Source organism: Oncorhynchus keta, unplaced genomic scaffold (assembly GCF_023373465.1).
Source record: "Oncorhynchus keta strain PuntledgeMale-10-30-2019 unplaced genomic scaffold, Oket_V2 Un_contig_6650_pilon_pilon, whole genome shotgun sequence".
Classification (NCBI taxonomy): Eukaryota; Metazoa; Chordata; class Actinopteri; order Salmoniformes; family Salmonidae; genus Oncorhynchus; species Oncorhynchus keta.
In genome coordinates, this window is record NW_026288979.1 from 1 (window position 1) to 14,689 (window position 14,689).

A 14,689-nucleotide genomic window follows, 5' to 3' on the forward strand; every position below is an offset into this window, starting at 1 on the left:
CCCTCTCCTCTTCATCTTTTTTGTCACTGACTTCTCACCAGTGATGTCATCATAACCAGTAACCTGTTCCTCTCTTGGCCCAGCCTGACCCTGACATATAGCATCAGGCCTGTTGAGTTGACTTGGGTAACAGACCTCTAGCTTCTACACCACATCCCCCCTTCTGCTGCTCTAACATGAGACCTCATCAGTACTCATTTTGGGTGCTGGTACTGTTTATATTTAGGTGCTTGAACATTAAGCCAATATTCTATAAGAGGTGAACTCAAGCAGTAGAAAGTTAGAGGTGATATTATAGGACACTATGTGAAACATTGCTGCTCTGTCAGCAGTTTCCTGTGGAGTTTTTTTAAACATATCAGTTTGCTGTAGTGTGTTCAACAACTGATCCAAGATAAGTTGCTAAGAAGTGAATCTCACATCATTGAAGTTAGGACATAATGAGAGAGAAGTCATATAGCCTAGCAGTATTTTCCACTCTTCAGTCCACTCTTTATGACAGCAGACAGTGGAGCCCCAGTTAGAGACAGACATGATACCTGCACTGATACTGATGACCCTGTTGTGGAGCACAGGTAGGATTTTGTTACACTGATATACACTTGTGACAGTTATTGAGATATGATTTGATATTGTAAGATATATTATAATTTGCAGGGTTAGTAAAATAACATGCAACTGGAAGCAGACAGTAAAAATGTGTCTCAAAGCAGGACAATGATGTGATCACCTGTAAATGTACTTTACTGTAGTCTAACTGTCCATCTGGGGACAGGCACTAATGTCAGTTAAGTTGTGATGGTGTCCTGCATCTGACTGTTGTATATTCAGTGTGTTAATGATTGATTGTATCTGTCTCTGTGTAAATGAATGAGAGTATAAATTATGTATTATATATTATATTGGTGTTATGTTAGAGTAGGAGAAGGGAGGGGTGTAGATGCTAGAGGTCTATGAGCTGAGTCAAGATCAACAGGTTCAACACTATAAGTCACGAAGAGAGAGAGAATGAGAGAGAGAGATGAGAAGAGAGGAGGGGTGGGAGAGAGATTTGAGGAGGAGGAGAGAGAAAGGGAGGGGCGAGAGAACGGGAGGGGCGATGGGAAAGGAGGGCATAGAGCAAGATAGGTGAGAGAGGAGGGTAGGGGAGAGAGATTTGAGAAGGAGAAAAGAGGGGTGGGGAGAGGAGGGTCGGGGAGAGAGATTTGAGAAGGAGAAAAGAGGGAAGGAGAGAGGAGGGTAGATACGAGAGAAGGGTAGAGGAGAGAGGAGGGTTGGGAGAAAGAAAGGGAGGGAGAGAGAAAGGGAGGGGCGATGGGAAAGGAGGGCATAGAGCAAGATAGGTGAGAGAGGAGGGTAGGGGAGAGAGATTTGAGAAGGAGAGAGGAGGGTAGATACGAGAGAAGGGTAAAGGAGAGAGGAGGGTAGGGGATAGAGGGTAGGGTAGAGAGAAGGGGAGGGGAGAAAGGAGGGAAGGGGAGAGTGGAGGATAGGAGAGAGAAGGGTAGGGTAGAGATGATGGGAGGGAGGGGATAGAGATTTGCAGAGGAGAGAAGAGGGTCGGGGAGAGAGGAGGGTGGAGGAGAGATGGGGAATGTGTTTACACATGGGTGTTGTTGCACCATACCACTGTCATCCCCATCATATCATGAAAGGTCATGTTATGTTGATTTAATCTCTGCCTCTCTCTTCCTCTGACTCCTCCTTTCTTCTCTCTCTGTCTCTCTCTCCTTTCTCCTCTCTGTCTCTCTCTCTCTTTCTCCTCTGTCTCTCTCTTTCTCCTCAGATCTCCAGGCTCAAAGCGTCAGTCCACCAGGTAGGTAGAGTATAGATCTACAGTGATTATAGCAGTTCAATATTAGTCAACTTTATTATCCCACATGGAGAAATTCATGTGTCCATACAAACCATTCTAAAACCCAATAACAAGTAGTGTTTTATGGAACTACTTATACTTGACATATTATATATTATATTGGTCTGATGTTAGAGTAGGAGAAGGGGGGTGTTGATAATAGAGGTCTGTTACCAAGGCAACAGGTCTGATGCTATCTGTCAGGAAGAGAGAGAGAGGAACAGAGAGAGAGAGAGAGAAGGCGTGGAGAGAAAGTGAGATGTCAACAGAGATAGGGCTGACAGACTAACATGCATCCAACTGAATATCTTGTCTTTACTGACTTCTCACCAGTGATGTCATCATAACCAGCAACCTTTTCCACTCTTGGTCTGGCTCAGCTTGACCCCTGACCTCTGAAATTAATGATTTAAAATGTATATATATATATTTTTTAAATTAGATTTAATCTCATCTGCAAAGAGTTACACATTTGCATGGAAGGGGAATGTACACTACATGACCAAAAGTATGTGGACACCTGCTAATCTAACATCTCATTCCAAAATCATGGGCATTAATATGGAGTTGGTCCCCCCCTTTGCTGCTATAACAGCCTCCAGTCTTCTGGGAAGGCTTTCCACTAGAAGATGGAACATTGCTGCAGGGACTTGCTTCCATTCAGCCACAACAACATTAGTGAGGGTTGGGCGAGTGCAGGCCTGTCAGTCAACGTTCCATTCCTTCTGAACGTATTCAATGGGGACACAGTCAGGAGCTCTGTGAAGGCCAGTAGGATTCTACATCGATCTCAACAAACTATTTCTGTATGGACCTCTTTGTGTACAGGGGCATTGTCATGCACTGAAACAGGAAAGGGCCTTTCCCCAAACTGTTGCCACAAAGTTGGAAGCACAGAATAGTCTAGAAATGTCATTGTATGCTGTAGCGATTACATTTCCCTTCAATGAAACTAAGGGGAATAACACGATCCATTAAAAACAACCCCAGACCATTATTCTTCCTCCACCAAACTTTACAGTTGGCACTATGCTTGGGGCAGGTAGTGTTCTCCTGGCATCTGCCAAACCCAGGTTTGTGGTACGGACTGCCAGATGGTGAAACGTGATTCAACACTCCAGAGAAAGTGTTTCCACTCCAGCAGACGCTTGGCATTGCACATGGTGATCTTAGGCTTGTGTGAAATATATATAAATATATGTCATTTAGCAGACGCTTTTATCCAAAGCGACTTACAGTCATGTGTGCATACATTTGTGCTGCTGCTCTGCTGTAGAAACCCATTTCATGAAGCTCCAGACGAACAGTTCTTGTGCTGAAGTTTCTTCCAGAGGAAGTTTGGAATTCGGAAGTGAGTGTTGCAACGGAGGACAGATGATTTTTACACACGATGAACTTCAGCACTCGCGGTCCCGTTCTGTGAGCTTGTGTGAGCTACCACTTCGAGGCTAAGCCACTGCTGCTCCTAGACGTTTCCACGTCACAATAACAGCACTTACAGTTGACCGGGGCAGCTAAAGCAGGGTACAAATTAGACCAACAGACATGTTGGAAAGGTAGCTTACTATGATGGTGACGTGTTGATTGTCACTGAGTCCTTCAGTAAGGCCATTGTACTGACAATGTTTGTCTATGGAGATTGCATGGCGGTGTGCTCGATTTTATTCACAGGACAGGAAGGAGGTGTGCCTGAAATAGCCAAATCCACTCTCATTTGAAAGGCGTCCATGTGCACATGCGCATTTCATCTGGGTCGGCCGTCCTCCCACCACCAACCCAACACATCCACTCAGCGCTGGATCTTGGCCAAAATATTCATGTTAGTTTCAGAGTGTGTTAAAGTCCAAAACCAGAGTGACAACACAGGACAACAACTAAGGACGGAGCAGCTAACGCTGTGAAAACAGGACGTAAATATTTTTATACAGATCTTTGTCCTACAGTTTCCCTGCAAACCTCTGACCTCATGAACGATTGACCAGATAAATCAAAAATCTAGTGATATACATATGAAAGACATTTCTACTGCCGTCCATTGTGACATTGTTGGAGGATAACCAACCCTCCAATTCATTATAATGCATTTCTAAGCCTCTATAAATGCTTGGTTACACAGTTTCTTCTGATAACTGTCTCCGGTATCAACATTCCAAGCCAACAAATACAGGGAGAAAAGAGAATCTGTAGACATGCTGAGATAAAAGAGCCTCTTTACCAGAATTCAGTCAGAATTCACAAGACCACAACATATGCAGATATGTCCCCTTGTGGATGGGGGTCTTTAATCAACCACAAGGCTGGGAGAGAGATAGTTCTTGCTCACTGGCAGACTGAGGAGGAGACAGGGGAAGAGGGAGAGAGAGATCTTACTCACTGACAGCCCAGGTCAGGACCCGGTTACGAACCCGTCTCCGGAGTGAGAAACAGTCACTTAACCAACTGAGCCACGAATAGTCGGCAGAACACAGAAGATGAGGCAGACAGCAGTACTTGAGACAGTGTATTTAATGAAGTAAAAAGTGAAGTTCTTCAGGAAAAACATGTAACTCCACAACCTCAAAAGGAATTCCACAAGAACAAAGGTAATCCTCCAAGACAAAAGGTAAATCCACAAGGTGGAAGGTAAAGCACAAAAAAGCCTCAAAAGATACTCAAGAACAAACAAACAAGAACAAAAAACAGAATTCCACAAGAGAGTCCACCGGGATCAACAAGCGTTCTCAGAGTACTAGGGCTGGGTGCTAACATACAAACACAGAGCAAAGGACTGAGAAACAAAGGGTTTAAATACAATCAGGGGAAATGAGGCACAGGTGCAAATAATGGGGATCAAGGAAAACAAAGGTCAAAAGGCACAATGGGGGCATCTAGTGACCAGAAAACCGGAACAACCCTGGCCAAATCCTGACAGCCTGAGGAGGGACAGGGGAGGAGGGAGAGAGAGAGAGAGGTAGAGAGAGAGAGATCTTACTCACTGACAGACTGAGGAGGAGACAGGGGAGGAGGTTGACCCAGAAAATATAAAAAAACTATCGGCCTATATCGAATCTTCCATTCCTCTCAAAGATTTTAGAGAAGGCTGTTGCGCAGCAAATAACTGCCTTCCTGAAGACAAACAATGTATACGAAATGCTTCAGTCTGGTTTTAGACCATCATAGCACTGAGACGGCACTTGTGAAGGTGGTAAATGACATTTTAATGGCACGGACCGAGGCTCTGCATCTGTCCTCGTGCTCCTAGACCTTAGTGCTGCTTTTGATACCATCGATCACCACATTCTTTTGGAGAGATTGGAAACCCAAATTGGTCTCACACGGACATGTTCTGGCCTGGTTTAGGTCTTATCTGTCGGAAAGATATCAGTTTGTCTCTGTGAATGGTTTGTCCTCTGACAAATCAACTGTACATTTCGGTGTTCCTCAAGGTTCTGTTTTAGGACCACTATTGTTTTCACTATATATTTTACCTCTTGGGGATGTTATTCGAAAACATAATGTAAACTTTCACTGCTATGCGGATGACACAGCTGTACATTTCAATGAAACATGGTGAAGCCCCAAAATTGCCTCGCTAGAAGCATGTGTTTCAGACATAAGGAAGTGGATGGCTGCAAACTTTCTACTATTAAACTCAGACAAAAACAGAGATGCTTGTTCTAGGTCCCAAGAAACAAAGAGATCTTCTGTTGAATCTGACAATTAATCTTAATGGTTGTACAGTCGCCTCAAATAAAACTGTGAAGGACCTCAGTGTATTTCTGACCCTGATCTCTTTGAAGAACATATCAAGACCATTTCGAGGACAGCTTTTTTCCATCTACGTAACATTGCAAAAAATCAGAAACTTTCTGTCCAAAAATGATGCAGAAAATTAATCCATGCTTTGTCACTTCTAGGTTAGACTACTGCAATGCTCTATTTTCCGGCTACCCGGATAAAGCACTAAATAAACTTCAGTTAGTGCTAATACGGCTACTAGAATCCTGACTAGAACCAAAAAATTTGATCATATTACTCCAGTGCTAGCCTCTCTACACTGGCTTCCTGTCAAAGCAAGGCTGATTTCAAGGTTTTACTGCTAACCTACAAAGCATTACATGGGCTTGCTCCCTACCTACCCTCTGATTTGGTCCTGCCGTACATACCTACACGTACGCTACGGTCACAAGACGCAGGCCTCCTAATTGTCCCTAGAATTTCTAAGCAAACAGCTGGAGGCAGGGCTTTCTCAGAGCTCCATTTTTATGGAACGGTCTGCCTACCCATGTCAGAGACGCAAACTCGGTCTCAACCTTTTAAGTCTTTACTGAAGACTCATCTCTTCAGTGGGTCATATGATTGAGTGTGTAGTCTGGCCCAGAGTGGGAAGGTGAACGGAAAGGCTCTGGAGCAACGAACCGCCCTTGCTGTCTCTGCCTGGCCGGTTCCCTCTTTCCACTGGGATTCTCTGCCTCACCCTGTTACGGGGGCTGAGTCACTGGCTTGCTGGGGCTCTCGTGCCGTCCCTGGGGGGTGCGTCACCTGGGTGGAGTTGATTCACTGTTGTGGTCGGCCTGTCTGGGTTGCCCCCCCTTGGGTTGTACCGTGGCGGAGATCTTTGTGGGCTATACTCAGCCTTGTCTCAGGATGGTAAGTTGGTGGTTGAAGATATCCTCTAGTGGTGTGGGGGATGTGCTTTGGCAAAGTGGGTGGGGTTATATCCTTCCTGTTTGGCCCTGTCCGGGGTGTCCTCGGATGGGGCCACAGTGTCTCCTGACCCCTCCTGTCTCAGCCTCCAGTATTTATGCTGCAGTAGTTTATGTGTCGGGGGGGCTAGGGTCAGTTTGTTATATCTGAGTACTTCTCCTGTCCTATTCGGTGTCCTGTGTGCGTTCTCTAATCTCCTCTCCTTCTCTCTTTCTTTCTCTCTCTCGGAGGACCTGAGCCCTAGGACCATGTCCCAGGACTACCTGACATGAGGACTCCTTGCTGTCCCCAGTCCACCTGGCCATGCTCCTGCTCCAGTTTCAACTGACCTGAGCCCTAGGACCGTGCCCCAGGACTACCTGACATGAAGGCTCCTTGCTGTCCCCAGTCCACCTGACTGTGCTGCTGCTCCAGTTTCAACTGTTCTGCCTTATTATTATTCGACCATGCTGGTCATTTATGAACATTTGAACATCTTGGTCATATTCTGTTATAATCTCTACCCGGCACAGCCAGAAGAGGACTGGCCACCCCACATAGCCCGGTTCCTCTCTAGGTTTCTTCCTTGGTTTTGGCCTTTCTAGGGAGTTTTTCCTAGCCACCGTGCATTTACACCTGCATTGTTTGCTGTTTGGGGTTTTAGGCTGGGTTTCTGTACAGCACTTTGAGATATCAGCTGATGTACGAAGGGCTATATAAATAAATTTGATTTGATTTGAGGGAGAGAGAGAGAGATAGGAGAGAGAGATCTTACTCACTGACAGACTGAGGAGGAGACAGGGGGAGGAGGGAGAGAGAGATAGGAGAGAGAGAGTTCTTACTCACTGACAGACTGAGGAGGAGACAGGGGGAGGAGGGAGAGAGAGATAGGAGAGAGATAGTTCTTACTCACTGACAGACTGAGGAGGAGACAGGGAAGGAGGGAGAGAGAGAGAGATAGGAGAGAGAGATCTTACTCACTGACAGACTGAGGAGGAGACAGGGAGGAGGGAGAGAGATAGGAGAGAGAGATAGTTCTTACTCACTGACAGACTGAGGAGGAGACAGGGGAGGAGGGAGAGAGAGATAGGAGAGAGATAGTTCTTACTCACTGACAGACTGAGGAGGAGACAGGGGAGGAGGGAGAGAGAGAGAGATAGGAGAGACAGATAGTTCTTACTCACTGACAGACTGAGGAGGAGACAGGGAAGGAGGGAGAGAGATAGGAGAGAGAGATAGTTCTTACTCACTGACAGACTGAGGAGGAGACAGGGGAGAAGGGGAGAGAGATAATTCTTACTAACAGACTGGGTTGGTAGAAGGAGATTTTCATTAGTGACTTCTCACCAGTGATGTCATCATAACCAGTAACCTGTTCCTCTCTTGGCCCAGCCTGACCCTGACATATAGCATCAGGCCTGTTGAGTTGACTTGGGTAACAGACCTCTAGCTTCTACACCACATCCCCTCTTCTCCTGCTCTAACATGAGACCTCATCAGTACTCATTTTGGGTGCTGGTACTGTTTATATTTAGGTGCTGGAACATTAAGCCAATATTCTATAAGAGGTATAAGGTATAAGGTATAAGAGGAACTCAAGCAGTAGAAAGTTAGAGGTGATATTATAGGACACTATGTGTAACTTTGCTGCTCTGCCTGCAGTTTCCTGTGGAGTTTTTTAAACATATCAGTTTGCTGTCGTGTTCAACCACTGATCCAAGATAAGTTGCTAAGAAGTTAATCTCACATCATTGAAGTTAGGACGTAATGAGAGAGAAGTCATATAGCCTAGCAGTATTTTCCACTCTTCAGTCCACTCTATATGACAGTAACCCCAGTTAGAGGCAGATATGATACCTGCAGTGGTACTGATGACCCTGTTATGGAGCACAGGTAGGATGCTCTTATACTGATATACACTTGTGACAGTTATTGAGATGTGATTTAATATTGTATGATATATTATAATTTGCAGGGTTAGTAAAATAACATACAACTGGAAGCAGACAGTAAAATGTGTCTCAAAGCAGGACAATGATGTGATCACCTGTAAATGTACTTTACTGTAGTCTAACTGTCCATCTGGGGACAGGCACTAATGTCAGTTGTTGTGATGGTGTCCTGCATCTGACTGTTGTATATTCAGTGTGTCAATGATTGATTGTATCTGTCTTTATGTAAATTAATGAGAGTATATATTATGTATTATATATTATATTGGTGTTATGTTAGAGTAGGAGAAGGGAGGGGTGTATATGATAGAGGTGAGTCAAGATCAACAGGTTCAACACTATATGTCAAGAAAAGAGAGAGAACGAGAGAGAGAGAGAGAGAGAGAGAGAGATGAGCAGAACGAGAGGGGGAGAGAGAAATTGTCGAGGAGATAGAAGGGGAGGGAAGAGAGAGGGGAGGGAAGAGAGGGGGAGGGAAGAGAGGGGGGAGGGAGAGAGATTTGTAGAGAAGAGAGAAAGAGTAAGGGAAGGGCTCCACTAGGGCCCTCTCAGCCAGCCTGCCTGCTCCACGAGGGGCCCTCTCAGCCAGCCGGCTCCACTAGGGCCCTCTCTCAGCCAGCCGGCTCCACTAGGGCCCTCTCAGCCACCTGGCTCCACTAGGGCCCTCTCAGCCAGCCGGCTCCACTAGGGCCCTCTCAGCCAGCCTGTTCCACTAGGGCCCTCTCAGCCACCTGGCTCCACTAGGGCCCTCTCAGCCAGCCGGCTCCACTAGGGCCCTCTCAGCCACCTGGCTCCACTAGGGCCCTCTCAGCCAGCTGGTGTTTAGGAGAGTGTGAGCTGTGTGTACAACTCGTAGAAGTACAAATGTCAAGGGAAATGAACTAAAGTGATAAATCTAGTCCTAGGTTTTATTTACTGTGGTGTTTGTTCTCCACTGGTTACCCTGTTCTCATCACAACAGGTCACACATTCTGCTGACATGATTTAACACTGTATGTCTCTTATATCAACGTACATTTGTCAGGAGGTTAGGAAGTGCAGCTCAGTTTCCACCTCATTTTGTGAGTAGTGGGCACATAGCCTGTCTTCTCTCTGCCTATGATGACCTCTCTCAATAGCAAGGCCATGCTCACATTGTCTCTACATTGTCCATTTGTTTCTCTGTTTTCTATCAGTCACAGTGGTCAGATCGTCTGCCACCGTGTCCTGTCTGTTTTGGGCCAAACAGCATTTAAGTTCACTTTGACATTTTATAGTTGTGTAGTTGTCACGGCTGATTTCCTCCTCTTCGTCTGAAGAGGAGGAAGGATCGGACCAAGATGCAGCGTGGTACCGTGTTCATGATGATTTTAATAAGACAAACACTGAACACTAATGAAATACAAAACAATAAACGTACAAATACCAAACCGAAACAGTACCGTGTGGTGATCACCCATCACCCAACAAAGTACCCACAGAACATGGCTGCCTAAATATGGTTCCCAATCAGAGACAACGATAGACCTAGACCTACATAAACACCTAGATGGTAAACAACCCCATAAACCTACAAAAACCCTAGACAGTACAAACCCCATAGACAGTACATAGACAATAACTCACCAAATAACATTCATCACAGAGACCGATAGATGTCACAGGTCTAGAAAGGAAACAGCCATAAACATACAAAACCCTAGACGAGACTAAAAAAGACAATAACTCTGACTAACGAAAATAACAAAGGAAAACAAAGAATACTATGGTCAGGTTGTGACAGTAGTTCGAGATAATGTGTAGGTTTATTCCCTAGTCAGTAAATATTTAATAATTGTGTAGTTCGAGATAATGTGTAGGTTTATTATATTTCTAGTCAGTAAATATTTAATAATTGTGTAGTTCTAGATACTGTGTAGGTTTATTATATTTCTAGTCAGTAAATATTTAATAATTGTGTAGTTCTAGATACTGGGTGGTTTATTATATTTCTAGTCAGTAAATATTTAATAATTGTGTAGTTCTAGATACTGGGTGGTTTATTATATTTCTAGTCAGTAAATATGTAATAATTGTGTAGTTCTAGATACTGTGTGGTTTATTATATTTCTAGTCAGTAAATAATTAATAATTGTGTAGTTCTAGATACTGGGTGGTTTATTATATTTCTAGTCAGTAAATATTTAATAATTGTGTAGTTCTAGATACTGTGTAGGTTTATTATATTTCTAGTCAGTAAATAATTAATAATTGTGTAGTTCTAGATACTGTGTGGTTTATTATATTTCTAGTCAGTAAATAATTCATAATTGTGTAGTTCTAGATACTTTGGTTTATTATATTTCTAGTCAGTAAATAATTAATAATTGTGTAGTTCTAGATACTGGGTGGTTTATTATATTTCTAGTCAGTAAATATTTAATAATTGTGTAGTTCTAGATACTGTGTGGTTTATTATATTTCTAGTCAGTAAATAATTAATAATTGTGTAGTTCTAGATACTGTGTGGTTTATTATATTGTCACCCATAGCATTGGTGTCCTGTATGACAGAGTCATAGACATGTAAGATGCATGAAAGAGGAGGATGGCGTTGATGTTTGTCTACAGGGGAGTCAACATGTGTTTTCTACCTGTCTACCTGTCTAGTACAGAACTCAACTCTCTACCCGACCCCACCAGTCTAGTACAGAACTCAACTCTCTCCCTGAAACAAACCTGTCTAGTACATCACTGAATTATCCTCCCGACCCCAACAAGTCTAGTGCACTACTCCTCTCTCTCCTTGACCCCCAGCTCTCTAGAACACAACTCAACCCTCGCTCCGACAACCACTAGTCTGGTACATAACTCAACACTCTCCCTGACCCCCACCAGTCTAATACATAACTCTACTCTCTCCCTGACCCCACCAGTCTAATACATAACTCAACTCTCTCCCTGACCCCCACCAGTCCAGTATATAACTCAACTCTCTCCCTGACCCCCACCAGTCTAGTACATAACTCAACTCTCTGCCTGACCCCCACCAGTCTAGTGCATAACTCAACTCTCTCCCTGACCCCCACCAGTCTAGTATATAACTCAACTCTCTCCTGACCCCACCAGTCCAGTATATAACTCAACTCTCTCCCTGACCCCCACCAGTCTAGTACATAACTCAACTCTCTCCCTGACCCCCACCAGTCTAGTACATAACTCAACTCTCTCCCAGACCCCACCAGTCTAGTATATAACTCAACTCTCTCCTGACCCCCACCAGTCTAGTACATAACTCAACTCTCTCTCTGACCCCCACCAGTCTAGTACATAACTCAACTCTCTCCTGACCCCCACCAGTCTAGTACATAACTCAACTCTCTCCCTGACCCCCACCAGTCTAGTATATAACTCAACTCTCTCCCTGACCCCCACCAGTCTAGTATATAACTCAACTCTCTCCCTGACCCCCACCAGTCTATTACATAACTCAACTCTCTCCTGACCCCCACCAGTCTAGTACATAACTCAACTCTCTCCCTGACCCCACCAGTCTAGTATATAACTCAACTCTCTCCCTGACCCCCACCAGTCTATTACATAACTCAACTCTCTCCCTGGCCCCCACCAGTCTAGTACATAACTCAACTCTCTCCCTGACCCCCACCAGTCTAGTACATAACTCAACTCTCTCCTGACCCCCACCAGTCTAGTATATAACTCAACTCTCTCCCTGACCCCCACCAGTCTAGTACATAACTCAACTCTCTCCCTGGCCCCCACCAGTCTAGTACATAACTCAACTCTCTCCCTGACCCCCACCAGTCAGTACATAACTCAACTCTTCTGACCCCACCAGTCTAGTACATAACTCAACTCTCCCTGACCCCCACCAGTCTAGTATAACTCAACTCTCTCCCTGACCCCCACCAGTCTAGTACATAACTCAACTCTCTCCCAGACCCCCACCAGTCTAGTATATAACTCAACTCTCTCCCTGACCCCACCAGTCTAGTACATAACTCAACTCTCTCTCTGACCCCCACCAGTCTAGTACATAACTCAACTCTCTCCCTGACCCCCACCAGTCTAGTACATAACTCAACTCTCTCCCTGACCCCCACCAGTCTAGTATATAACTCAACTCTCTCCTGACCCCCACCAGTCTATTACATAACTCAACTCTCTCCTGACCCCCACCAGTCTAGTACATAACTCAACTCTCTCCCTAACCAGTCAGTACATAACTCAACTCTCTCTCTGACCCCCACCAGTCTAGTACATAACTCAACTCTCTCCCTGACCCCCACCAGTCTAGTATATAACTCAACTCTCTCCTGACCCCCACCAGTCTAGTACATAACTCAACTCTCCCTGACCCCCACCAGTCTAGTACATAACTCAACTCTCTCCCTGACCCCCACCAGTCTAGTACATAACTCAACTCTCTCCCTGACCCCCACCAGTCTAGTATATAATTCAACTCTCTCCTGACCCCCACCAGTCTAGTACATAACTCAACTCTCTCCCTGATTTTACCAGTCTAGTATATAACTCAATCTCTCCCTGACCCTACCAGTCTAGTATATAACTCAACTCTCTCCCTGACCCCCACCAGTCTAGTACATAACTCAACTCTCTCCCTGACCCCCACCAGTCTAGTACATAACTCAACTCTCTCCCTGACCCCCCACCAGTCAGTACATAACAACTCTCTCTCTGACCCCCACCAGTCTAGTACATAACTCAACTCTCTCCCTGACCCCCACCAGTCTAGTATATAACTCAACTCTCTCCCTGACCCCCACCAGTCTAGTACATAACTCAACTCTCTCCTGACCCCCACCAGTCTAGTACCAGTCTAGTATATAACTCAACTCTCTCCTGACCCCCACCAGTCTAGTACATAACTCAACTCTCTCCTGACCCCCACCAGTCTAGTACATAACTCAACTCTCCTGACCCCCACCAGTCTAGTGCATAACTCAACTCTCTCCTGACCCCCACCAGTCTAGTATATAACTCAACTCTCTCCCTGACCCCCACCAGTCCAGTATATAACTCAACTCTCTCCTGACCCCCACCAGTCTAGTACATAACTCAACTCTCTCCTGACCCCCACCAGTCTAGTACATAACTCAACTCTCCCAGACCCCCACCAGTCTAGTATATAACTCAACTCTCTCCCTGACCCCACCAGTCTAGTACATAACTCAACTCTCTCTCTGACCCCACCAGTCTAGTACATAACTCAACTCTCTCCCTGACCCCACCAGTCTAGTACATAACTCAACTCTCTCCCTGACCCCCACCAGTCTAGTATATAACTCAACTCTCTCCCTGACCCCCACCAGTCTAGTATATAACTCAACTCTCTCCCTGACCCCCACCAGTCTAGTACATAACTCAACTCTCTCCTGACCCCCACCAGTCTAGTACATAACTCAACTCTCTCCTGACCCCCACCAGTCTAGTATATAACTCAACTCTCCCTGACCCCCACCAGTCTAGTACATAACTCAACTCTCTCCCTGACCCCCACCAGTCTAGTACATAACTCAACTCTCTCCCTGACCCCCACCAGTCTAGTACATAACTCAACTCTCCTGAACCAGTCTAGTATATAACTCAACTCTCTCCTGACCCCCCACCAGTCTAGTACATAACTCAACTCTCTCCCTGACCCCCACCAGTCTAGTACATAACTCAACTCTCTCCTGACCCCACCAGTCAGTACATAACTCAACTCTCTCCCTGACCCCCACCAGTCTAGTACATAACTCAACTCTCACCTGACCCTCTACCAGTCTAGTATATAACTCAACTCTCCCTGACCCCCACCAGTCTAGTACATAACTCAACTCTCTCCCAGACCCCCACCAGTCTAGTATAACTCAACTCTCTCCCTGACCCCCACCAGTCTAGTACATAACTCAACTCTCTCTCTGACCCCACCAGTCTAGTACATAACTCAACTCTCCCTGACCCCCACCAGTCTAGTACATAACTCAACTCTCTCCCTGACCCCACCAGTCTAGTATATAACTCAACTCTCTCCCTGACCCCCACCAGTCTATTACATAACTCAACTCTCTCCCTGACCCCCACCAGTCTAGTACATAACTCAACTCTCTCCCTGACCCCCACCAGTCAGTACATAACTCAACTCTCTCTCTGACCCCCACCAGTCTAGTACATAACTCAACTCTCTCCTGACCCCACCAGTCTAGTATATAACTCAACTCTCTCCCTGACCCCCA

The 14,689-nt window shown here is 45.4% G+C and overlaps 1 protein-coding gene across 2 annotated transcripts in view; it reads left to right on the plus strand.

Annotated features, from left to right (window-relative positions):
* The first annotated feature begins 445 nt into the window (after positions 1 to 445).
* Positions 446 to 14,689, plus strand: part of LOC127926039 (CD5 antigen-like) — a 94,738-nt gene continuing 80,494 nt past the window's right edge. The window contains exons 1-2 of one of the 2 annotated variants that reach the window (XM_052511304.1): positions 503 to 575; positions 1,787 to 1,816. In XM_052511304.1, the coding sequence (XP_052367264.1) occupies positions 533 to 575; positions 1,787 to 1,816 (73 nt within the window). In that variant the 5' untranslated portion in view covers positions 503 to 532. Of the gene's footprint in view, positions 576 to 1,786; positions 1,817 to 14,689 lie in introns of both variants that reach the window. The other variant, XM_052511305.1, reaches the window with a different exon arrangement.